The sequence below is a fragment of the Vanessa atalanta genome, chromosome 17 (assembly GCF_905147765.1).
Source record: "Vanessa atalanta chromosome 17, ilVanAtal1.2, whole genome shotgun sequence".
NCBI classification, from domain to species: domain Eukaryota; kingdom Metazoa; phylum Arthropoda; class Insecta; order Lepidoptera; family Nymphalidae; genus Vanessa; species Vanessa atalanta.
Window position 1 is genome coordinate 10,222,517 of NC_061887.1, and position 27,236 is coordinate 10,249,752.

Here is a 27,236-nt window from a genome sequence, read left to right on the forward strand (position 1 = left end):
AGGTATTTTTTTTGTAATGACAGTATTCATAGCAATTGTGCCGATACCGATCACCAATCATATGTTTGGCACTCGTGTATCTGTAGTTTGAGTATAACCAGATAAAGAGTTAGTGTGTAAAAACAAAAAGGCTGTAAATGTTTCAATCCTGGGCTAACGTTTGAGAAGTTTAGATGCTAATCCACGCCGAACGCAAAACTATAAACACAAAGCACATAAAATTCTCGATGCTTGCCCAGGTTAGGTTTGGTACCGACAATCTTTCCTGTAAAAATAAATGTTTTTAAAATAAAATATCAAAGGGATTTATAACAATGTTGTATTTATAAAAACCTATTTTTGCATACATAAAAAGGTCATTTTATATCTACACATACAGAATTATATTATTTGGATGGTTATAAGACACAATTGTAGATAAGTAAAAATATCAGTATGGAATGTTCATAAATGACAGAAAAGAATTACACCTCTTTGGAGATTCAAGATTTACATTAAACGTTTGAACCGGATGGGTAGCGCCCATTGAAAAATACCTAAGAGTCAGTTTCACAAATAATTTATCCATACAACAATATTTGATATAAAATGCAGGTGATTGATACTTCATAACATTTTTATGTGACACTTGAAAAGAGATAATTATTTCATACACAAATATTTCTAGAAATCAATTACTTAAGATGGATACAGATGGCGCCACGTAAAAATTTGACCAACGTACCGTACGTTCATCTTCGTGACAGTAAAAAGTTGACAGATATAATGACATTAATTTATTTTAATCTGTTATTATAAATAAGGCAGCGATCGTTTCGTAGCGTACAAACGAAGAGGCCGTTACAGAACAGCATCTATTGTCGCCCTCTATGTGACCAACTTGAGTTTAAATATAAATAATTATAACAGGCACTACTGTTATTAAACAATTTACTTTCTATACTTGATGTAAAACGTGCTGCATGAACAAATAACAAATAATTTGGACAACGACTCATTTATTTATAAGCACATACTATGTTCATACAATAAGATAAATAACCATACATAAAATATAAAAAAGACATAAAAACACTAGGCGAGTGTTTTAATAGAAAAATAAATTTCGTAAGCATCAAATGAAATATTTGAATGTTGCCACTTATGTAACTATAGTTATATATATAACAAAATGCTCGAACACCGGTAATACTTGAATGGCATTGTGTAATCAAAAATAAATATAGCTTTATTAATAACTATAAAATAAATACTAATCAACTTAAAACGAATATGGTCTTCGAGATGATCAACATCAACCATTTATTAGCTTCTCGTGAATACTTTGTACTGTTTATTTGATCATTTACTTGAAGAGCAAAATGCTTTCATAATTTTGGGAACTTTGCGTGTGTAAGCTATCTGTGATGTATTCCGTGCTTTTAATTATAGACTAATATAGTACGTATCGTTTGCATGTTCAATTTATTGGAATTTGTACACAAATCCTGGGAAGGTTATTAAAGATTTTTTATGACTTATCGCAAAAGTATTTGCCAGCAATTATAAAATATAAATAAAAAAAAACCATTAATTGCACACCTAAATCGATAAAGTGTTAGAACTTTACAGTACAGTCAACAAAACACTTTCTCACTTCGTTCTTTTGTTCGTTCATGGCTCTCTTTTCTTTCATTCAAACGTATAGATCACATTGACTTGATACATCATTACATTATTAAAAAATTACCAAAGCATCTAACACGTTGATTTCTCTGATTAAAAGTGATACTCCAAAACTTTCGAAAACCATAACTAAATCTTTTTTTTTTATATTTTCTAGTATCTAAGTGAAATGATCCGATTATTAATCTATTTCTACATCCATTCCGTTTAATAATATTAAAATAAAAATTCGAAACCTAATATGTACACGTAAGTGTTTTCTCACTGATTTTCAATTTATCTAATTCCTTTTACAGTGAGCGATTATTGCGTGCAATTGTGGATTTTTATTGTTTTCTATAATTTTTATTTTCCAACTTCCCTTGAAATGAACTGCATGTTAAAGCGTGTTTAAGCATCGCGTGGCTTTGAATCCTTAGCGAATGTATTAAAGTATCATATGACTTCCCATTCGCTGTCCAAATGGTCGTCAGGTGATATGAGACTAGTTGCGTCTTTAACGCCGTTCTTTATGTCTAATTTTAATTCAATATTTTCTAAATTCCAGTTATTGGGCATTTTTACAACTTTAGGAACTAATTCTCCAGGTTCGATTTTCTTCTGGGCTGGTTCGATTTTCGACACTGGTTTGTCGGCTATCGGTTTTTCTGTTGGTTGCGTTGAAAATTCACGCGGAGGCTGTACTGGTTTATCAAAGTCTTGCTTTTTCGGGTTTGTAATGAAGTCACTTTTAACGTCTTTCACGACAGGACTTTTAATACTTAGAGATTCTAAATTCAGCATTTTTGCGAGAATTTTCTCCTTCTCTTCAATCTGTTGCTCCAAAAGATCGTCATTTTGCTGTGGTATGTTACTGCAAAATAATAAAAAAATAATAAAAACATACACAATGCATTGACTCGCAGTTCATTATTAATGTAAGGTAAGATAATGTTTAAAAGCTTGATTATATTCAGAATCAAAGTAAAAATGAAAGGGTGTAATTCGTTTTAATTACCCATAAACAGAGATATTCATGACACAAGGGCTGGTGTAGCTGACGCAGTCCGGTTTCCGGACCGGCGTGGCCACTCGCGGGGTGGTCGGTCCCGAGCCGGACTCCTTCCTGCGGCTCCGGCGACTGCTGTGTATGAGCTCCTCGTCATATTTCTTCTCCATGATGCTGTTGTACAGTTTGAGCTTCTTCTGCAGCTCCTCGGACTTCACCCGTCGGATCTCCTCCGCGTCGCTTGACACGTCCTTGAAATTCAGACATGTAGAGATGTTAAAAAGGCGGAAAGTATCTTAGAGAAATATCGAAAAAATCTTACAATTTATTATTACTTAAATAAAATTATGAATAAATTGTGACACTATTTTATAGATTCCAATCATAAAATTATTGATATGTCGTATTTTAAACATAAAGTCAAATGGCCTAGATCAGTCAGTGGAATAAAGGAGTTGACACGGCTATAACAAATGTCACCGTCGATGTTATCAGTTGATATACTATAACATTTTTGTCTGGAAATATCGATATGTTTTCATCGGTCCTACCTTGAACTCGTTAATAATGGATTCCAGCACGTTGTCCGATATGTCGAGCGGGAGGTGCTTGATGGGGGGCAGCTCGAAGCACTCCTCCCCGGGGGCGACGAGGCCGGCGTCGAGGGTCTCGTTGCGCGTGAACATGGAGATGGGTTGCTCCAGCACGCTGCTGATGTAGGGGACGGTCTGGTCGAGGTGCGTGAGGTCGCGCACGGTGTTGACGGCGTGCTGCAGCGACGTCGTGAGCGACTTCGTCATGAGGTTCGTCGGTTCGTCTGGGGGAAGAGAAACGTCCCAGAGAAAATAATTCATCAAACCAAATAATCGAAAACATCATTCCATAGGCCCACTCAGACTTTTATAACACAGGTTTATGATTAGCTCGACGCGCCGGGCCGGAAATACACTAAAGTAATCTATGGTATTCGTTTCTTTATGGATCGCGTATTTGTCATTATCATTTTTGATGACTGTGAAGTTATTGACGAAACTTTGATAAAATATGTAAAAGTAAATCTAAGGTTTGTTTTTCTGTACTCATTTTTCGATTTTATAAGGCTACATTCACATAAATAAAACACGCTTTATGTATGCTTGCCGAGAGCACGCGAATTGTTTTAGACTTTTTAATCAATCCACATATTACCCTGGACCACAATCACATGTGACTGGTACCTAAAAGCATATTATTTGGAACAGCCTTTGACACTAGTCGCGTATCTTGTTGTTTAGTTTAATCTGACATTAAATCTGTTAAAGTATTTTATTTACATATACCAAGTTAATTCAGTATTTATCATCATTTAGTATGATATTTATAATAATATTTTATGTTAAAATGACGTTGAATATTTCAACTGACTTTCTACTATCGATTAATTTTCCCCACTGGCAACTAACACTTTAAAACCGAACTGCTAAAATTCTTTCTAATTAATCTTATATTATAAAATAATATAATATATAATTATATATAAAATAATATAGAGATTAAATTAGCTATTAAAATCACAATTATAATAAAACTTAATTATTTACTTAATTTATATCATAATTACATATTACATAACATACCATAAACATTAAACATTTTAAGTATGCAAAAGCGATATCTAACAGAGCCATTGCTCGTAAAAAATAATATATGAATAAGAATATAAGTAATTCTACATTTAAAATAAAAGCAAAATAAACAAAAAAATATTACTTAGAAAGAGGTAAGAAAATAAAAATGCAAAAAAATAATGTAAAAATATATATATATTCAAAAAGTACAATGGCCGTGTTGACATCGATTCATGTGATACAGTTTTGTATAAATCTAAATCAGTTACTTATACATAAAATAAAGCGCGTACAACTGTGTACGCTTGCCAGAAGTAAAACCTTTTTTGTTTCACAAACATTACTTACAGAAATGTTGCAAATTCACGTTTCAAAAAAGTTTCACTTCAAACTAAGAAAAAAAATTAGACCTCCAAATACTATCTAATAACTAATTTTTTTTTAAGTGTGTTATGTCAATTTCGAACGCAAATGATCTCAATCATTCAAGCAAGTGTGTGGTGAAATGCTATTGTTTGTTAACACGAACGTATAATGTAAGTAATTCTGCCAAATAATTTCTAATGATTCCTTAAATAAACATCAATAAATGTAAAATTATACACGATCGTTTTGATAGACTAAGGACGGCTATCGAGTCTGTGATAAATATACAAAAGTATGTAAAAATATAAAAAAAATATATAACTGTGATCAATTAAAACCCCATGTATGTACAAACAGTTTAAATATCGAATGTAATAAAATGTTTATTAAAATAGTCATAGACAAGAAATGTTATTTTTTTTAGAGTCTAAAGGACGATAAAACTATGACAATGACTAAACGAAAATGTCATTAAATCATTACTTCATTAATCGAGTACATTCAATAATGATTACAAAAATCTACAACGTTTATTAATTCTTTTATTCTTATTTCCTTGGAATTTTAATTTCATTGGAAGACTTATTACTAATTTAATAAAATTATCAGTAAATATAATAATGGCGTTGATTCGTTTTTACAAATTCTCTAAACTTATTTACAATTATGTAACATGTAACAAAACGTGTAGTTTCTACGGAATACAAAAAAACAGGGACCAATAAATATCGCCCACTCTTTCTCACTTGTGGGACTGAAAAGCATAGCAAGTTTTTTAGTCACGTTGGATTACTCTAGAGATTTTGTAGCACAAACCAACACCAAAGATTAAAAATAGTATTAAAATAAATTCGTGCAGTCGTCAATATTATCAAATTATTTTATATCACAACCGAAAGAGCCGTGTCAAATCCCTAAAATTACAAAGAGTACCTAATTGTGTAGCACCTAATTTTATTTGTATACTCATTAAAAAAATATATTTATATATTTGGATTAGTGAAAGATTAACGCGTTCACCTATAAATTAAGTGGTGATTACGTAAACATTTCTGTCTCCTTCATACAAACTAATAACAGAAAGAGAAAAGAATGATGTCTCCATGCAAACTAATGGCGGAAATGTTTATATTTAAATATATATTTTCGTTAGACTAGATCATGAATAATATATATAATTTAATTTTAGTTATTGATGAAATGAAACGAAAACGATCATTGATTGACGATAATTTAAATTTAAAAATGACACAGTTACCAATAATGTAATTGTTATGTTATATCTAATGAATATTGTCATCCCTGTCTTACTTAAGTAATTTTGATTGGCGCGAGCGGGATAGAAATTTTTGACACAACTGTATAGATTCCAAGCCTAATCTTTCCTTATTTACTATCTATTAAGGCACATATGAGTTCGATGTCTGAATACTTATGGCACGTAATTATGTAGAATATATATTTAAACCTATAACAGTACAATGAAGTAACATCTTACTCATTATTATTTTATTTTTTACATTACAGTTAGTATTTGTATTATTGACCTTTAAAAAATCGCACTTGTTGCTGATAAATTTAAACACAACATGAAATTTTATATATATTTATTGAAAATTTCTAATTTAATTTGATCTTAAAATTTATAAAAAGACCCCGACTTCTCGAAAATGTTAAATACGAGCCTGTTAAAATTCACGGACGGAATGACAAAATAATACTTACGTCAAAACGAACGCACAACCATACGTCGAAATATTAAACTTATTTACAGTTAGAAGCAAAAATAAATATATATAATAAGTACCTAGCATTAGCATTATTAGCATTAGCAGCCTGTAAATTTTCCCACTCCTGGGCTAAAGGCCTCCTCTCCCTTTGAGGAGAAGGTTTGGAACATATTCCACCACGCTGCTCCAATGCGGGTTGGCGGAATACACATGTGGCAGAATTTCGTTAAAATTAGACACATGCAGGTTTCCTCACGATGTTTTCCTTCACCGCCGAGCACGAGATGAATTATAAACACAAATTAAGCACATGAAAATTCAGTGATGCCTGCCTGGGTTTGAACCCGAAATCATCGGTTAAGATGCACGTGTTCTAACCACTGGGCCATCTCGGCTCTTAATAAGTACCTAACTAGTATTTAAATACTAACAATAAGTCAATAGTAAAAACACTTTTGCTTCTAACTGTACTTGAAATGTCAAACTGTCATTGCCATAAAGACAACGAAACGAATTCAATCTAGAACAAGACAGAAACTTGAAAGAGAAAAGACAATATTATATTTATCATCTAACGGGTAACCAAGAATCTGAATACCACTTTATCTTTGCGTAGTCGGTAACAATTGTATTTTTTGGTTATCCTTAAGCGCGTTTAGCGTTAACGTTGGCGTAGCCAGGTTTAAGCTCGCAAAGGGGAAAGGGGATATTTGAGATATATCTTAAGTTAGACTTTTTTGTATATATGAAAGAGAGAGACAGGTGATTTTGTAAATAACACCGATCACCGGGATAAGACATAATTTATTAGTGTCACTCGTATCTGGCTACGCCGTGTTCGATTCGTAGAAACGCTTATATATCATACAATAATACTATTTACATAAAATACTCATGCATATACAACAAAAATATAACTACAAATAACATAAAAATCTACATTTAAAATCTAAGGAACTAAATAATTAAACTATGGGCAAACTTTGCTGACTATAAATCTACAAACATAAGTAATTTAATATTAGTATCGGTAAGAATCGACAAAAGATTGTACACATTCGGTTATAATCTAGAAAGGACAAAAAAAATATCTCTATCTCATTCTCACATATATGTTTAAAATGCATAGGAGATATTATAATCCTGTTAAATTCGTTTACAATTGTGTACATCTGAGTCGGAACCAATATTTATATTAATCTCTTTAGGCTGTGCAAGATTGTTAGTAAAAAAAGCTGAATGTACGCGAACAAAACCGAGGGAAATAGGTAATAGTTTCGCGCCAAAACACACATACGACTTACTAAAGTACTTTTTATTTTATATATCATAAAAATACTGAAGTCATGTCAATAAAACTATCTATAAAAACGAATTTATATATTTAAATTCGCTTCATAATGTATGTTTGAATATAGAACGTTCTATTTTTAAAAAACGTCTAAAAAATATATTTTAATGTATTTCTAAGCCTGGAATGTCTTAAGTACATTTTATTACACAATAACACATTAAGTACTTGGTCTTTTTTTTTTGGTTATTTTTAAAAGAGTCTGTTAAATATAAATGTTGATTATTTACTTCAAATATCTTTTGTATTTATTAAATACAATAGATATTTGAAAATGAACATGTCCCCGTAACAACTAACGCCAAATTTAGTTAATATATAAAAAAATCTTTTGATGTGTACAAACCCTATACTAGTACTTCAGAGTTTTAATTAAGCGTAACAATAAATCGTAGTTCCGATATTTTATTAAAATTTTTAATGTTTTGTTTGATTTGACGACTTGAATATTAAGTTCTGATCTAAGTCACTTAAATAAAAAAAGCCTGTCTGTATAATTGAGGATTTAACGTGTTCATGGCGATAGCGCGATATGTTCGCAGTGTTCATATGTGTCGATATGGTGGGAGGGAGTGCGGTAGTACGGTGAGGTGGTGGAGTGGGTGGTGGAGTGGGTGGTGGGGCTCAGGCGCCGTGCCTCGCGAACAGACCTGTGGCGAGCGCGGCGGGCTCCGGCGCGTGCGCCAGCCGCAGCAGCGAGCGCTCGCCCTCCAGCACGAAGATCTCGTCCTTGCTCACCGACACCGACAGGATCCTGCGCCACGCGAGTCTTATAATAACGATGCCAGCCCTTCGTACGGAAACTAGCATAATATACTTAAGTGAAACTGCGAATTCTACGGTTCAAACGAATCTGACCAATTCCACGTGAGCTCACCTGCGGAGGTCGTCCACGACCGCCACGGCGGTCAGAGAGCGCGGGTCCAGGATGTAGAGCACGTGCTCGTTGTGCGACACGAGGAAGTGCTCGCGAAACACGAACAGGGGCCCGAAGTTGTATTCCCGCTCTGCGTGCGAATGCTTCTTCTGAGACGGGTTGAGTAACTCGGCCACCGTGAGAGGATTCGATATCGCCTCCTGTAAATTTTTAATACTGCATTTATTTTCACCTGCCGTTAACCAAAGGTCGAGCCTAGGTATCGTTTGTAGTGTCGCCGGACTCTCAACGGGCGGCGGTGCGTACCTTGAACAGCAGCGTCTGCTGCACGTGGCCCGCGAGGTCGGCGCGCCACAGGCGCAGGCCGGGCCGCGCGCAGTAGGCCGCCGCCGCGCCGCCGCACGCGTACGAGTACTGGAACACGGCGCCCAGCGCGCACAGGCTGCAAGCACACATTTGCAACAATGTCACAGTCGTACAACCCTTCACACCTCCGTGGGGGGTAGTACCGTCGGCCTCGTCTTACCTCTTCCGCTCCTTCTTGCCCAGCTGCGTGACGTGCCAGCGGTTGTCGCGTCGCTCGCACACGATGCTCCGGTAGACGCTCGACACGAGCAGTGTGTTCTGGTAGTAGCTCATTTGGACTATCTCGTGCTGTTCGTTCACTATCTCCATAGACTTGCATAAATGCTGGAAAGATAGTTTTAATAAGAAGTCAACTTACAATGTTAAACACTCTCATTATCCGTCGGGATGAAAACTCCGAAACGATCGGAATGAGTTCAGAAGCAGGACCACCGACTCCACGTTGTTACGGGCACGGGCGAATATACGCTTCCGGATTCAAGCCTACTTGGGGTAATCGGATTAAATGGACGGAGCCCTCCTCTGGGGATTAATGTGGTATACGATAAACACCATAACTTTGTCATATTTTTGTCACATAACATTCTTGCCAACATTCTACGTGGTCATGATTCATTGGCTACCTATACACATCCTATTAGTTTACAATACGCAATAATATAATAATGCAAGTAGTTCTTTTATTGATCTATATTAATAAATAAAAAAATACTAAACCAATTTAAATAAAACTTATACCAGAAGACTAACCGCGTTTCGGAGTAGAACAACTTCTGCCGACAGTTTTGCTTGTATATACTAGCGACTATAGGGTATAGATATTAGAGAAAAATATACGCTCCATTGTAATACAAAATACAAACTTAAAGAGTCTACTGTCTACTGTTTTCATTTTACTGTATTTTTGTCCGTTCGGTCTATCTATGATCTTAGAGCTAGAGCCGAGAGAGTAGGAATACTCCTGTGTGTATTCCTACTTTGTTAAAAACATCTCGAAGGAAGTCTCTAGCTCTAGCGCTACAATATTTTTACAACAATGTTATGTATATTCACAGTAACATTGCTCACTTCGTTGGAATCATTGTATGAATACAAGACGGAAATATAAACTTCTAACACGAAGTATCCGTGTCCGCGTTAAATCGTTCTTTGGGGCAGGTATTCGTTTCTACAATAAAATTCCGCAGATATTCTTAACTTTGCCGATACATCAGTTCAAGTCGTTTGTTAAAAAATCTTTAATAGGTAAAATATACTACTCAACAGAAGCTAAAAAAGAGATTAGCTAATACTTGATGACTTTCAGGCAGAATATATTATGTATAATTTTTGTATTTAACTGAAATAATTTTGTATTTCAAATGTTGAAAAAGAGTAATTACTGAGTTTCTTGCTTAAATAAATGAATTGATTTTGGTTTTGTAAAAATGTATATTGTTGTTGTTTTATTATTGTCTTTGTTGTTTATCGGTGGTTGTTAGCTCATCACAACAACAAGAAACAATCTTGTTTGACAGTTACTAGTAAGCATACACAGTTCGACAGTAACGGTTATCAACTTATTATTAATTAAAAATAATTTGTTTCACAATTCAATTAAATATTAATATTACGACATTTGATAACGTTATCAAAATCAATTGTTTACGCTTAGCGTATAATGAGAGGCGGAAAACGATAAAAAAAATGCTAGTTTATTAAACTGTTGTGATAAAACGAATCGTTGACTTTGTAAGTATTAGACGAGGTCAAACTCGGAGCCGCTTGGCTTTTGTGTTTTTAAATATATATTTTTACTATGGGTTAACATAATCGTCAAATTTTCCAAAACCTAAATATTTTACAAATAATCTTGATCATTTTTTTTTAATAAAATCTAGGTCGTCCATATATATTGACGCCGTAATATATAACACACAATTTCTTAGTGCGCCACCAACCTTGGTAACTATGGTGTTATCTACCTTGAGCGTGTAGTTACACTTGCTCACTCACCTTCAACAGCACAACAATACTGTAATGTTACTGTTTGGTGGTAGAAAATGTAATGGGGTGGTGGTATCAATATAAACAACATAAACAAACCACCAATTACATATTTTCTGTAATTTATGTATTTAGATATACGAACAATAGCGTATCGTATAAAGTTGCATCACTGTTACTTATGTATAAGAGGGCAATGCACTATTGGCATTGCGGCCATTGTTAACTGAATAAAGCATCATATAGCAACTCGGCGTGCTTATTATCTTTATATATCTTCTAGAACTTAATTGACTCGTTGGCCTACCGGTTAGATATAGGGCCACAGAGGGTTTGAACCCAGAACCCCGGAATGATTTTGGGTTTGAACTCCAGGTTTCCTATAAAGGGTTATTGAACTCAATAACCCTACAAACGTCCAACGATCAACTGATCGTTGGACGTTTGTACACTATCGAGCCTCGGAGAACAAATAAAGAATTAGGCCCTGGGCCTGAACTCATTCCGGTCTCTGGATCTGCCATCCCATCGGATTGAGAGAATAAGGGAATAGAGAGTCCATCTGTATGTGCGCACACACTTGTGCTCTATAATTCCTGCGTAGTCGGCTGATCTCCCTTGAAATCGGCCGTGACCGACCAGCGAGTATGACATCATCGTATCTTCTAGAAGTTATTTGTGTAACATTTATTATTTCGAAATCTACTGGTTTAGACCGTGCGTTGTCTGTCAATCAGTCTGCGTTAATTTTTAATACGTACATTGAGCCACCAAATCATGTAACTTATCTCTAGCTGAATGCGAAAATTCTAACTCGAGCTTATTTAGGCACCTCCTTTGGTTACCTAGCCTTTGGTTAACAAAAAATATTTGCCTAAGAAAGAGAATTTTATAACCTGAAAAGCTAACCCGGCTTAGTGTTACGATGTAATTCGGCAGAGTGAAGATGTAACCCTAGAATAAATTATCAAAATCTTACCATGTAGAAGTCGATTTCAGTCATAATGATCACTCCGTTCTTGTCCCCGGAAAACAATCGCATTCCATTCTTCGACCATTCTATCGCCGTTATTTTGCTTTTGTGCAAGTCGCCTATTGTGTACCTGAACAAAAAATTAAGTTAGTATCAATGTTTTTTTATATATATATTTATAAAACATATACCTAATGTCAAAACTTTCTATAACAATTATATACATTTGCGCCACGCCATTACATGGCAGATGTAATCTTTACAATCGTAAAATAAATTAATTTTGTTTTCGAATTTCAATAATAAAGTTTAATTAAATCGCAGTTTTAATTGATTCCGTAAACATTTTTTAATTATTATTTTAAACTTTAAGTTTATTGAAATAAGAGGCTAATATTAAAAAAAAAAGAGTAAACTGAAGTTAAACTTTAAAGAACATCTGAAATCAATTACGATTTTACGAAATACTTTATTTAAGTAATTTCTTTAAATCGTAATTTTCACATGTCTTTTGTTTGATTTAATTAGTAAAGCTAAATAACGACGTGTGGATAATACAATTTATTCTGGTATTATGCATGAAAATACGTTAACTACGTAACTATGACCGTCATTATGTTTACAATTTTAATGTCAGTGCCTGAGTTTGTTTTTGTAACGCAGCAATTTACTTAAAATTGGACAAACAATAATAAATTAAATTTAAATCTGCCAAGCTAACTTAACCTGCTGGTAAATCTGCCACTGGTGTAAATAACATTATAATAACTCACGATTTTCAATAAGTAAGAATATTGTTTTTTTTTTTATTTAATGTGTATAAAATAATATGGAGGTTTGTATGATTAGATGCGCTAATCTCCAGATCTACTTAAACGTGATTCGAAAAAGATATGATGCGTTACGTAATAAACAGGCGACACGGGTTCGGCGGCGAATGGAAACACGACGGTAACCGACCGGTTCCCTGTTCCTTAGTATACAGACATCAAACTAAAAGCTTTCACTCCGTCAAGTTATTTTTTCGTCTTTGGGAATACGCATTAATTCCACATTACTTCAGGAAAACAAGACTTTCACTGAGATATTTTTATCTATACTAATATTCTAGCATTAGCATTAGCAGCCTGTAAATTTTCCCACTGCTGGGCTAAAGGCCTCCTCTCCCTTTGAGGAGAGGGTTTAGAGCATATTCCAGCACGCTGCTCCAATGCGGGTTGGCGGAATACACATGTGGCAGAATTTAGTTGAAATTAGACACATGCAAGTTTCCTCACGATGTTTTCCTTCACCGCCGAGCACAAGATGAATTATAAACACAAATTAAGCACAAGAAAATTCAGTGGTGCCTGCCTGGGTTTGAACCCGGAATCATCGGTTAAGATGCACGCGTTCTAACCACTGGGCCATCTCGGCTCTTACTAATATTCTAAGGAGGCAAAATTTGTTTGTTTTTCTGTAGGGTATTCTCCGAAACTTCTTCTACTGAATCCTAAAAAATTTCACTAATAGAAAGGTACAATATTCTTGAGTGCTATAAATTACAAATCATTGTTACATCATATATTTTAAGGAATTTATATATATATATTTTAATTATAGTATTGCACCCATGCAAAGCCAGGGTGGGTCGCTGGTACTTTAATTTGCTTTGATTAGGTATTGTAAATATTTTTTGCACACAGTAATTATGTATTTCTTATGTTATTTACAAAAGTTTAATAATTGGATGGTACCTATTATAACTGAATGTGTGTGTGTGTGAGCATTGGGTTTTTTCGAACCACTATTCTATTTCTAGTGAGTGTCAGTAAGTATGTGATCCAGTGTCATTACAGGCACAAGGCACATTACATCTTAGAGTCTAAGACCTATTGTTGGAGCATCAACAGTGTAAGAATTTGATGGCATTTCTTACAGAGTGAACATGTACAAAAGAAGCCAAAATAAAGAATAACATATAACCAAAGAAATCATTGTTAATTTTGTTTTACTGATTCTGATTTCTAGATTTTAGTTAAACTCACCTTTCTACTTTGGGTTCGACTTTCGGTTTGAAAGTGTCAGGTAAATTTTCAGGATGTTCCTTTGGGATCTGAAACACTGTCACTTGTCCTGCGGCATTTCCAGCTCCTACCATATAATCCACAGTGCTGACAATCTTGACATAAGTAATAGGAGATGTTGAGGCCTGTAGTCACAATAATATTATTAAATTGCAATCAACAGTATGAAATTTCTTTTTTATAAACATATCTTTATGCTAAACTTAAAGCTACTCGTATATTGGTAGCTTACAAATTTACAGTACAGTAGTACAGTAGTAGGTAGTTACAGTAGAGCAAAAATTTCCCAAGGAATAAAGTTTGCTGCCTATTTCTCTCCGCGATTCCACTGCACATTAAACTATGTACATAAAGAACAATTGTATCTGACACAACATAAAACATCTATTCCTTTATATATTCTTCTTTACAGATCACCACATGAAATATGAATTACACGTTGCATGCTTGCAGAGATCAAACTCATCATCTTTGATTAAGATTCATATATTCAATGTCATACTGGCCATTTGGTTTTTAACAAAGTTAATAATGATAAAAAGACCATTTATAATATTATAAGACTAGTATCTAGTCTAGACAACGGTAATAAAGAGAACAAAATAAATAAATTGAAAATTTAAAGCAGTATTGTAACAAATTATTTAAGACTAACCACAGCATTTAAAAATATTTTTTGTAAATGAAGGATGTCATAAGCAAAAAGTATTTAAATTTAAAAAATAAAATAGATTATAAAAATAAAGTTGAAAGAAATTAAAAAAAAAAGACACTAAGAAAATAATGTATTTTATTAGACTTGTATGTAATTAAACTTAACGATTTTAACCCAAATAGATAACAGATACAAGGAATAATTCCAGTTGATGTTAATGCCAATTGTCTTCACATAAATGCTTTATGTCTGTTATCTGCTTATGTTGACTTAAACTTAAGCTAAATTTATCATTTAACTATTTGATTTCCAGGGCTATTTACCTCAACAATTTCTACTATACTGCATAAATTGTACATATTGTGTAAAAAACGTTATTTAATAATGAAAATACTAATACAAAAATTATGTCTGTAAATATTTATCCACGAAAGCTTTCAGAAATTAATTAGGTAGATTCCTTGAGATAAGGGACAATAAATATTTTAGATCGATACTTTATAAATTAAATAGAATTGTGAAATCTTTCGAAAACTGTATGCAAAGTGTTACAAGGTGAAGGAAAGCCAAGTAAACATATGGGAAAGCACTTACCTCGCATCTTAGTCGCTGAATGTTCCCTTTTTTCCTATCATACCAGTAGACTAGGCCAACATTTGTACCGAGAGCAATATATTCGCTTACTGCATCCACACAAGTCAAACACAATTCATTCGAAAATAATCCAGTCTGAATTCTAGGAGGAATCAAGTTCAGAATATGTGAACACGGTGTCCATTCTCTTACGAAACCTTCTTCGGCACCGCTAGTTACTTCCATCTTCGCTTACTTAAAATAGCACAAAAAATAAGGAAAGTCCCTTTTCAGTGGTGGAATCATGACTTCATTGTATATATTTTTTATGAACAGTTTAAACTTTCAACTTTCAGACTTCTGATCTTATAAACAACGTACTCTGTGGCGAACAGCCCGTTTTGACGTTGTGCATTTAGGATTTTTATCAATTATTATTGGCTTTCAGACTAACGTGTACTGTCACAAAATCATTATTGGACCAATCACTAAAATTACTTAGACATTTCTACTGTCCACTCTATCATTTATAATTAATTGTTTTATATTTTATCTGTGATAAAAAAATTACATTACCAATGTAATTTGCTTTTCATATATTTTATTTTCAAAGTAATATTTATTTTATTTTTTTAAATGACGGGTTACAGCTGTTATGTTTTTTCTATTTGTCATACTAAAACATACATATTTAAACTTGTGTTATTTTAAATGCACTTTTAGTTTTAATCAATTAGTTTATTACTTTAATTTAAGTACGAATATTATAATAAATATAATAGTTGGCATATAATAATTTACTAGTTTTAGCTTTTGTCCTAACTAATGATTTAGGCTTAGGAATCCACTACCAATATTATAATGTTATAGAATAATTAAATAATAATCTTGTTCTTAGACCATATCGAAGGATTGCCAACTTATTAATTCTAACTGTACACTGTACAAGTGTACACTTGTCAATTTTCTGTCAAACCTTACTCGACGTGAGAGAAGCCAGGCAGTGCATATATTTCAATAAAATTAATTACAATGGCAGAATCAGTAACTGAAATTCCTATAAACATAGAAGAAACTGTGAGAGAAACTGTACAAAATGTTACTGATAAGCCAACATCGAGTATTGAAGGAGTCGCGATCGCCTACTTAAGTTTAGTGATAATGGCTATTTTACCCATATTCTTCGGTGCCTTTCGCTCTGTGAAATATTTAAAGGAACAAAAAGTAAGTGAATCTATTCAACTCATATAAACAACAATTTTTTAGTTTGAATTTTGTATTCGGAGCTTCCAATCAGAAATGTGCACGTAATGTCACCGTGGCATATTTTGTTCGCTACTTCAACAACAGAATAGTGATTACATACAATTAGTTTTTTTTTTTACTTGAACATATTTTTATCTCTCCTCAATCTTGAACTCAATGTAACAATGACTCTATTTCCTTAAATCAGCCTTTAAGTTATTTCAGAAGTTATATCTACAAATATAATAAGTGTAATATTTTGAAAAATATATATTTTTATAAATTTATAAACTATCCATTTTTATATTGTATACATATTGATTAATAATATGATGAAATAAATAAACTTCTGATTGTGATGACTTCAAAATATTGACAAACAATAAATTTATCTGTCATAAACTAAAAATGTTTTTTATTGATTGAAGTAATTAATTAAAAAAAGCATTATCATTTATTAGGCACTTACATAAATAAAATTACATTTTAATATTAATGTTTTATAATTAACTGATTAAGATGACATTAGGTAGTATGTTAAAAAATATTTTGCAGGCTGTTGCCTATACCAAATTCTATTTGTTGTAATATTATTAGATGGCAGTCGTATATAGTTAAAACTGACATGAAATATTTATCTAAATATAACCTAATGAAAAACATTATGTATATACTCTAAGTAAGATAATTTAATTTCAGGAATCTGGGGAGAGACCAGAGACAATGTCAAATAAGGATGCCTTGATGTTCCCTCTGATTGCATCCTGTGCGCTGTTTGCCCTCTATATATTTTTCCAATTCTTCTCTAAGGAGTACATCAACCTTCTTCTTACTGGATATTTCTTCTTCCTTGGTGTTCTTGCACTGAGCCATCTGTTAAGGTGTGTATGATGTATCTTATTTTATTGTCAATTAAATATTATCTGATCTCAATTGATGGCCATGTTAAGCTGAGACAAAATATGATTTAGTATACTATATATATATTGTCTATAAATGATATAAGATTAATACCAAATTAAACAGAACCAGTCCAAAGGTGAATGATAAACCAGTATAAGGTAAATAAAAACTAACTATGTATTTACAAGAAAAATATACATAAAAACTTGTGTGATTTTTATAACTAAATTATGTATTGTGTTTCTGTATAATTGTAATATCAATACCTGTAATCTTAATTATTTAAATAACTGTAAATTTATTCTCAAACCTCAATTATGTATTTCTCAAACTGTTTATATAGAGTACAAAAATATAATTATAATATAATAAAAAAGCAAAAAAAATTATGTTAAGGACACACACACTTTGTTAGTAATCCATGACATAGCCCGTTGTAAGTCAGAATATTTTTACGGTTTCTTAAATAAATTTGGTAATTATATACTTGGTCATAGGGTTTTGTACAAGCCTGTCTGGGTAACCTCCAACTTGTACATTCTGCCACCAAACAGTAATAGATACTTAGTATTATTGTTTCTGGTTTCATGGGTGAGTGAACCAGTTCACTACATACATTGTAAAATAATAGATTTGTTTTATATGAATGCTTAAGTTTGCATTTCAATAAAGATTAAAATAAGAAATAATAGGTTAGATGAAACATTATTTTTAGTATAAATTATATGTTTATGATACAAAGACTGTAGAAACTTATATTTATTTTCATACAAAAATACCTTTAAAAATTGTAAATTATTTATTCAAGTATAATCTGAATAAAACAGTAACTACTGAGTTTCTTACACGTTTTTCTTAAATCATAAGAAGAATCTTAAATGAAATTACGAACTTCTATATTCTATTCTATTTCAGCCCAATAATATCGTTGATTGTGCCAGCATCAGTTCCCAACTTGCCATACCACATTCTGTTCACGCGTGGGGAGCGCGACTCCCGCTCAGACATCGTCAACTACAAGTTTACCTCCTACGATGTCATATGTCTTGTCATATCCTTGTGTCTTGGAGCATGGTATCTTCTCAAGAAGGTGAGTCTTATTAAATTACATAGTGTTTATTAAATTACATAGCAAAATAGAATACATACAATACATATGTGGTAGATTTTTATATATAAGCAAAAATTGATCATATGAAAACTAATTAAAAGTCATGTAAAGTGTTGAAGCTTATTCCAAAATGCTGTCTCAATACGTGTTGGTGGAAACGCGTGTGGCAGATACACAATACACACAAATCTCTTCGCGATGAGATCAATTTTACACACATGAAGTACAGAAAAATGCAAAAACATTTAGTAAGTTAATACGATTTATTGCAGCACTGGATCGCCAACAACCTTTTCGGTATCGCCTTCGCCATTAACGGCGTGGAGCTGCTTCACCTCAACAACGTAGTGACTGGCTGCATCCTGCTCTGTGGACTATTTCTTTACGACATCTTCTGGGTCTTCGGAACTAACGTCATGGTCACCGTTGCTAAGTCCTTTGAAGCGCCTATTAAATGTAAGCTGTTTATATAAAGTAACTAGTTTTCACCCTAGGCTTCGCCTGCGTATTAGGCGCTCGTAAGTTTTAGTAAAAAAAGTACCTTCCTTCCTTCCAAATTTTATCAAATTTGTTTCCGATCCGCCGAGAAAGCGTAATACATATTAATAGACAGATATATTAACTTTCGTATTTATAAAATTATTAAATATAAATATCTAATAACAAAATACTGAAATAAATTTAAGTCTTGTTTCGAGTATGCTTACTTCTTTTAAACCACATGTCATATTTATGGGGGTTATTACCATGACTCAAATAACCATGAAGGATTCATGCTCTATATACATTGGTGTAAAAGGGCTTTTTTGGGGTGGCATTGAGTCATACATCAAATAGATGCATAACCGAGCCCTAGATTTGCAAATAAACAAGGATGCATTGAATGTATTGTATTAGTTTAAGTAATTTTGTCTACATAATGAAACATCAGCTATATGTTTTAATTAGTAATAACTGTCTTGGTTAATTTATTGATAAATCTAATTTATCCACAGTGGTATTCCCTCAAGACTTGCTGGTAAATGGTTTGAATGCTAGTAACTTTGCTATGCTTGGACTTGGAGACATTGTAGTACCTGGCATCTTCATCGCTCTCCTGCTGAGATTCGACAAGAGCTTGAAACGTGGTTCTGAGTTCTACTTCAGAGCTACCTTTACTGCTTACATCCTGGGACTGTTGGCCACCATCCTAGTGATGCACATATTCAAACATGCTCAACCTGCCTTGTTGTACCTGGTACCAGCTTGTCTAGGAACACCTTTGACTCTTGCTCTACTTAGAGGAGACATAAATGCCTTATTTAAGTAAGTAAAAATACTTTAATTATTCTTAAAAATTTTGTTTTTTAATATTTCAAATTAAAATATTTAATATTAATATTATATCTAATTTTTCCTCAGCTATGAAGATCAACCAGCAATTGTTGAATCCCCCGTTGACAGCAGTAAAACAAAGAAATCAGACTAGACCATCATCCCGCCAAATTCGAAGCACAAATAAGCGGCACATTGTGAATTAGATAACATTACGGAAAAATATTTTTTATCTCCATGACGATGGTGAGGGACCATGGCTGATATGGAAAACAAATGTCCAATGAGGACGGAAAATAATAATTTGTTTTTTATTGATGTGACTTCCTTGTATAATCTTCCATTATTTATTTGAAATTGCATAATATATTGATGAGTAAGGCGAAATTGTGTAATTTTTTATATATTTAATTTTTTTTATCTTTAAATAGTCATTTATACCTTTAAATGATGTACATAAAATACTTTTTGGTTATTCCTCACATAATGGTGTTAAAAAATGGAATCAATATATAAATATATTTTGTGACTGATGTGAGTGTTAGATGAATAAGTTTATTTTTTTGTTTAAAACGATACTAAAATATTTTTGTATTTAATGTTACCAATTTACAAAATATTGTCGTAAAGAAAATTAGATCTATCTTACCGCGTACGCAATTAAAACGTGGGTTTATATATAATTCTACTTTTAAGTAACAATCGAAATAACTGTTTTATATTCATAAATTGAATCATTTTGTCACAATATTTTCAAAATCAATAATAATACATATTTTTAACAAATCCTAGATAGATTGTCGAAAAACATGCAAATTCTTTAATAAAAGTAAAGTAAAAAGGCTTACATATAAATGATATTCAGGGAGTTTTTTTTTAATTAAACAATTGTTTCTTTTTCTTTCGAATGTCTAATCAATGATGATGGAAAGAGAGATATGAGTGTTTAACTAAACATCCGATAAACAACGTTTACAAAATTGGGTCTGTAATTTTTTATTTTAATAAATACGTTACTACGTAAACGTTACTATACCTTTGTTTTTTATTTGGTTTTAGATAAAAACTTTAAATTAAATTATTATCTAAGGAAGGTGATAACTTAGATGTAAAATAATATTTAGGTAATAGTTTACCGATTAAAATAAACGATTCATCTGGACATTTACACATAGAAATACCGATTTTATACAAATATAACATACGTGATGTTTATAAGTTTGTCAATACTAATACCTGAGAGTTCTCTGAGCATTTCTTTCATACATATATCAATATGTCTTCGCTTTTTTTACAATTTCGAATAGTGTTAGATAAATTAGTATAACGTATTATATAATATGCGGGCCGTAATACGTCTCGTAATGCGGCGTCTTGTTTTCATTTTGTACGGTTGTAACTAGGAATTGTGTACCGAATTAATTACTGTAGACAACGCAAATGTTGGGATAAAAAACAATTAAATAAATATGTCGATAAATATGTTTTATTTATTACACTTCATGCCTCGTGGCACACCATTTTTTTGTTATCATATGCTGTTATTTTAAAACGCTTACTTGTTTGGATTTATATGGTGTGGTAAGAAAGTGGGTGGACAAAGAAATGTAAATGTGAGACACAAAGCCGAACGCGCTGCTGTTTGACTAGGCTTACTAGGTTACTACGACGACATAAGCGACTTTATTAGGTCTAAAAAAAAATTTTTTTTTTTTTTATATATTCTAAATTACATTAAAATCCCCTAGTGAATTGAAAAGTCATAAATTAAGTTAGGATATCCAAGTGAAAAACCGAAAAATAAATAAAACTAAAACTGAAACAAGCTTTTCTTAAACGATGAAGAACCGTGCTAGAAAAAAAAAATTAATCGCCTTAGAGCCGAAGTGAGTCATGACTAATGTATAATAAAAATTTCGTTATTATTTGTATATATTTAAATTCAATTGTATAACGTTATTTATAAAATAATGTTTGTAGTTAGAAAGCGCAAGTTCCATTCCGTCAAACGATATACCGGAGGTTTTATAACAACAAGAATAATGAAGACGCAATATAGTATCAGGAACAGTAACAAAGACGGTCAGTTGTTAAAAGCTGCATTCCTTCTTCATCTTTCTTCGAGGTATTAAAAAACCGAATGTATTTCATAATATTTATTTTACATGGAAACAAAAATACAAAATTATGTACTAATATATAAAAAACTCAGTCTGACTGAAATAATTATAAATATATATATTTTTTTTATTTAATTACGATATACATTTCGTCTGCTACACTGGACTGTTACTGTGTAAATTAATCCTAAAATAAATAATTTTATAAACTTAACACAATCACTTGGTACAACTGAAACTCATTCAGCAAATAAATAAATCATTTTATACAATTACACCATAGAGAATTATACTCGATAATAGTTACGTCATAATACATTTCACAGATTATATAGTATACTGATTTAACGACACACATTTTTGGCATTAATTATAATTAATCTCCTTAAAATTCCTATGAAATAAGAGTGACACGTGTTTATTTAAAACGGAATTTTTCACTTAAATTGTAATCTGGAATCCATAAAGTTACATCACAACATACAACCGTATAGTGCGAATTATTAGGGTTCCAAGATGCTGCGTCGATACTTGATATGATTCTTATGGCAATTCGTTTTTTTTTTTTACAAAAATGGGGATACATTTTAATAACACACCAATAAATGTTATTAAGTTACAAATGCAGATACAATATCTAAAGTTATTGACTTTATTCGCCTAAAATAAATTTATTAATGAGTCCTAAGCCGGTACACTCGATCAAATTCTGTTCACCCTCCTGTTGTATGTTAAATTTCACCTGTAAGGAAACAATTCTTCTTCATACTTCATTCTAATCGAAAAGTAATTTGTAATTCTGGTGATTGTTACCTTTGCGATCATCTCGCAGATATGGATAGCGGTGCGTGTGTGCAGGGTGACCTCACCCGCGCGCACACACGAGCGCCCCTCCGCCAGCGCCATGTACAATATCACTTGGTCCTGGAACGATGATGATGATACACTTTGACGTTCATCTCATTGTAAAGGTGTCATGTAAATATTAATTTTATATTTTTTTGTGACGCTTATATGCGACGCCCCTATATTTAGAAACAGTAAGCGGGCGAAGCAGTATGTTTGGTATACTCTTATCACTACAAAGCATCAAACAGCTAATTAGTTTACATTGTTACTAAAAAATAAAAGGCAAGGACAAGTTTAGAGCAGGTGTTTGTGATGTCACTTTCTACGATGGAAGCAGCATTGGGGCGACCAGAGCGTCCGATGGCCGTCCCGGTCACGGCGAGTACCTGCGCGTGCGGGTCGAGGCAGGCGCCGCTGCGCAGCGTGGTGCGCAGCGCGTGCGCGGCGAGGCGGCCCACGTCGGCCGCGTCCGTGCCGCGCCGGCCCAGCGCGTCCGCGCCCAGCGCGCAGCCCGACGACGACGAGCACGACAGGCTGCGCAGACACGCGTTTATATTGTATGTAATGCAGTAAAACTCTTGTCTGTTCAAATTTAATACAAATACTTTATTCAAAATTAGAAGCATTACATATTTATATTTATTACCTCCCAGATACGTCAAGACATTTATATAAATGAGGAAGAGAAATGGACCGACAAAAAGTCCCTGTAGAACCCTCCATTTATTGCAGCCCCGAGAGATATCTTATATCTTTTTTTACATCAATCCTCCCATTCCAAGCGTTTACGAAATCTGAGCAAATTCTTTATGTCATAGTAATGTAGCTGTCTGACCAGTAGTTCATGTTGCAAGCAACCAAAGGCATTAGTTAAATCACAAAATATACCTAAAAAGATGATTTAGGTAGTAGTACCTCCCAAGCCCCAAAAAAGCTCAACACGAGTTACAATTTTAGAGCGACCCTGATCTAAATTATACGATATTAATCCAAGCAAAACTGAAATCCATAATTTTTTAACATACAACTATTAACCCATTAAAGATTTATAAATATTTTATTATATTATATTTATAAAATATGATGTCTCACATAATCCCATTGCAGTTATCGGGCGCCATGTGCCTGTCTTCCTTGTAACTGTGTATGTTTACATTGTGCTCCGTAGTGAGTTCTCGCTTTGCCCCGTCAGCCATCAAATACGCGAGCTGTGGAAATTCAAAGAAAAATAACATTTAATTTTAAATTGTATTTTGAATTAGCTGCATGCTGTGAGATTTATTTAACCATTATTATTTATATGCAAATCAAATAATCGATTATCTTATAATTGACTAAAAGATTATGAATATAATAAAATATATTACTAGTGAGGAGCAATCAAATATACCTTGATAGGTAAGGTTCCAGCAACAAAACTGGTCCCTGTAATCTCTAGAATGTGTCCTCTTTCTGTCAGACAAACTCCACTTATACTTCGGACTGGATTAATTTTCACACGTACATGTCCACCACCCTTAGGGAAATATCTGCAATACAAATCATCAATTAATTACTGAAGTTTTTTCTAATCTTGCAATACACTCATAATGAGTTACACTTCAAACCAGAGAAGATTATTTTTTTATGTAGGTAGTTGGACCAGCAAATAAGCCTAAAACGGATAAAATAATACCATAGCACTATCTCTTTCCTTTTAACTGTCGGACAGTTAACTCTCATAAGCATTTTCACCTTGACAACTCATTATAGTCTTTTACAACTCATTCCATCAAGTTTAGTTAGAAATTAAAATAAAGCAAAAACGAATAACAGTTCAAGTTTGCTTATAGGTTTTATATAATGGCATACCATATCTATACTATCATCTATATTCCAATAAGTCCTATATTGTAATAGAGACAATATACTCTTGATATTCGCATTTGCAATAGAAAAAAAACATATTGTGGAGACTATCTGTTATATGTCGAACAGCTTCAGCCAAACGACAACATGATTATAAAGCAGTTTATTTGTATAACAAAATAAATAAAATAAAAAATATCCATCCCTTATGTAATCGTGAAGCTAAAGTATATATTAAAAATTGGCTACTAGGACTAGATTATGAACAAACTGAGCTGTTGTTGCTATAATATTTTGTGAAACAATTTACACATACACATACACACACACACACACACACACACACACACACACACACACACACACACACACACACACACACACAGACACATACACACACATACACACTCTACTATAGTGTACAGTAAGAAATAGTTATTTATCATTTATTTTTATTTACATAGAACGATATGACACTAAAATATGAGAGAGGACACTGATTTCTGTAATACAGGTCTTTGAGCCTAGCTCAGAAATCAGGGACTTTATTATACTTTGTAACTTTTTATGTGAATAAAGATTATTTATTATTATTATTATTTATATCTAATTATTAATAAAATCTCTCTAATGCAACTTTGAAATTATATCTTTTATCAGCCAAACCACAAGAAAAATATTTGCTTTAAGATTTAATATTAATATACCAGATATAATGCCAGATATACTTATAATCAATACAAGTGATCTATTATATATTGATTTTGCAATGATCAACTCTTCTACTACTGAAGCTACTGAAGCTTCACATATAATACCTCACCCCCTCCGTAGTATATTCATGTTGAAATCAGCATTAAATCGTTTTAGAATATTCCGGAAAACTCTTTCCATGTAATCTATCTGTGGTGCCATATCAGCATTGGTACCTCCCCTCAAATCTAGTGTTACACCGGAATCTGCAAACAGTGCACATGGCAGAGCTACCTGGAGCAGCAAACTTATTGATCTGAAAATATAAATACAGGTACTTAGTAACAAATAACTTATCATATTCATAATATTATTCTTAAATTTACCCGTTGCACTATATTATGTAATGAACAATTACAACACACACACAAAGGACACTTCAAAATCACTTTATGACATAATAGTAGAGAAAAGAACATGCAATGCCGAAGTTGTCCACTTCATGCTCATTCTCAAGGGAGACTAGTCAATTACAGATTAAAAAATCCAAGATTCTAACACTGAAGCACTCATCAGTGTTTTGAATCTTGGATATTGTTGATCTTGACAGTAAGTGTGTGTAATGTGATTATGCAAGAAAAATTAAATAATGCACTTGAAATTTACTTCACTTTTAGTAGACTAGTGCGTAACATTAAAAGATGTAAGTGGAACCCCCAGCCCTTCCTTAGTATACTAAATATAAGGAAGGGATCAATATTCAAAATATAAAATGTATAAATAATATTATAGAAATACAGAAAGTCTGCTTTGTGCCTTCAATTCCATGAGACCACAGCATTCATAATAAAGCTGAGCAGCCTAATGTATATAAATCAATGAAGAGTTTTTATATTTAAATAGCAACCCAAACAGGCTTTACTCAGACAGTTTGAATTTTTTTTTAGGATTGTATCATTTGTTCCAAATATTACTCCTATATATGCACAAAAATTTTGACCTCTTTATAAATATATTAGTATAAATATAAAAGTAATTATGTTTGCCCTCTATTCATGTAAAAATTAAGCATAATATTATATTAATCCATCCATTCATTCATAAACAATTATTTACAAGAGACCCAAAATATACTAGAAAAGTATATAACAACGAAGGTCAAGAGCAATAAGAATACTAACCCTGCTGTCTGTGTATCAGCCAGATAGTGTCCTCCTCTGAGTTTACCAGGAATGAATTCAATTTCTGTAGACCCAATGTTGGCACCTTTCATCTTTGCTTGACACATTGTGGCTACTAATTGAATACCTAAAAAAAATTTGATCTATTATATATTATTTTTTATTTAAGTTAATATTAATAAAAATAAATTTAAGTTTTTATTAATAATTTTAAACGAAAGTTATTTTACCTTTTAAATGTTGTGCAGCTAAACCTGGCTTACTACGACCTGCACGAATATTGGTTACTCTTACTGGAATACCGAGGATAGCACTCAGTGAAATTGATATACGAAGAATTTGGCCTCCCTGTAATAAATGTTTAACATTACTAAGTATATATTTTATTACGTTATATTTAATTCACCTATGCTATATATTACCCCTTCTAATACACTTCCATCTATATCTAATGTTTGGGACATTTTTTGTTGATAAAATACCTTCCTTTTGTTTTAAAATATATTGAGAATATAATTTAGTCTAGCCGGCGAAAAGTACCTGACCTATTACAAAAATGTACCCAAAGAGTATAATTTAAATTATAAACTCAGTACGGAAGAAACTGTACCGATATCCAAATTGTCCGTAATGAACATGGATATTAGACATTGACAGCTTATGTTTAGGAAAGCATTTGAAATTTAATTTATTATTATTGTTAGCTATTTAAAAAATGTTTATAATAATAACAAAATATCTGTTATTATTTAACTTTTATTAGATTATT

The 27,236-nt window shown here is 32.6% G+C and overlaps 3 protein-coding genes across 3 annotated transcripts; 1 reads left to right on the forward strand and 2 right to left on the reverse strand.

Annotated features, from left to right (window-relative positions):
• Window positions 1–329: 329 nt before the first annotated feature.
• On the reverse strand, window positions 330–15,611 carry LOC125070325 (WD repeat-containing protein CG11141). The gene is made up of 10 exons (XM_047680139.1): window positions 15,225–15,611; window positions 13,937–14,100; window positions 11,916–12,039; window positions 9,111–9,274; window positions 8,891–9,026; window positions 8,585–8,784; window positions 8,358–8,461; window positions 3,205–3,470; window positions 2,663–2,904; window positions 330–2,518 (listed from the first exon to the last, which is right to left on the reverse strand). Exons 1-10 carry the CDS (start codon window positions 15,447–15,449, stop codon window positions 2,101–2,103), a joined length of 2,043 nt encoding a protein of 680 aa, XP_047536095.1. The 5' UTR covers window positions 15,450–15,611; the 3' UTR covers window positions 330–2,100.
• A 546-nt stretch (window positions 15,612–16,157) lies between these two features.
• On the forward strand, window positions 16,158–21,256 carry LOC125070327 (minor histocompatibility antigen H13). Its single transcript, XM_047680143.1, has 6 exons — window positions 16,158–16,427; window positions 17,148–17,329; window positions 18,267–18,441; window positions 18,735–18,918; window positions 19,458–19,767; window positions 19,864–21,256. The coding sequence occupies exons 1-6, from the start codon at window positions 16,236–16,238 to the stop codon at window positions 19,928–19,930; spliced, it is 1,110 nt and encodes a 369-aa protein (XP_047536099.1). The 5' UTR covers window positions 16,158–16,235; the 3' UTR covers window positions 19,931–21,256.
• Window positions 21,257–22,452: 1,196 nt separating this feature from the next.
• LOC125070330 (RNA 3'-terminal phosphate cyclase) lies at window positions 22,453–27,111 on the reverse strand. Its single transcript, XM_047680149.1, has 9 exons — window positions 26,890–27,111; window positions 26,698–26,815; window positions 26,468–26,594; window positions 25,417–25,602; window positions 24,136–24,274; window positions 23,838–23,953; window positions 23,132–23,279; window positions 22,710–22,820; window positions 22,453–22,638 (listed from the first exon to the last, which is right to left on the reverse strand). The coding sequence occupies exons 1-9, from the start codon at window positions 26,929–26,931 to the stop codon at window positions 22,549–22,551; spliced, it is 1,077 nt and encodes a 358-aa protein (XP_047536105.1). The 5' UTR covers window positions 26,932–27,111; the 3' UTR covers window positions 22,453–22,548.
• Between the last annotated feature and the right edge of the window lie 125 nt (window positions 27,112–27,236).

What these genes read in the sequence shown, in the direction of transcription:
- LOC125070325 (XM_047680139.1), bottom strand. Translation starts at nt 15,449, where the DNA reads ATGGAAGTAACTAGCGGTGCCGAAGAAGGTTTCGTAAGAGAATGGACA. An exon ending in CTGAAATCGACTTCTACATG is followed by an intron (nt 9,275 to 11,915) that starts GTAAGATTTTGA and finishes CTATCTTTCCAG; the next exon opens with CATTTATGCAAGTCTATGGA. An exon ending in GTCGTGGACGACCTCCGCAG is followed by an intron (nt 8,462 to 8,584) that starts GTGAGCTCACGT and finishes CGCGTGGCGCAG; the next exon opens with GATCCTGTCGGTGTCGGTGA.
- LOC125070327 (XM_047680143.1), top strand. Translation starts at nt 16,236, where the DNA reads ATGGCAGAATCAGTAACTGAAATTCCTATAAACATAGAAGAAACTGTG. An exon ending in AATATTTAAAGGAACAAAAA is followed by an intron (nt 16,428 to 17,147) that starts GTAAGTGAATCT and finishes ATTTAATTTCAG; the next exon opens with GAATCTGGGGAGAGACCAGA. An exon ending in CTTTGAAGCGCCTATTAAAT is followed by an intron (nt 18,919 to 19,457) that starts GTAAGCTGTTTA and finishes ATTTATCCACAG; the next exon opens with TGGTATTCCCTCAAGACTTG.
- LOC125070330 (XM_047680149.1), bottom strand. Translation starts at nt 26,931, where the DNA reads ATGTCCCAAACATTAGATATAGATGGAAGTGTATTAGAAGGG. An exon ending in GCTGATACACAGACAGCAGG is followed by an intron (nt 25,603 to 26,467) that starts GTTAGTATTCTT and finishes TTATATTTTCAG; the next exon opens with ATCAATAAGTTTGCTGCTCC. An exon ending in TCTGCGAGATGATCGCAAAG is followed by an intron (nt 22,639 to 22,709) that starts GTAACAATCACC and finishes GTTTCCTTACAG; the next exon opens with GTGAAATTTAACATACAACA.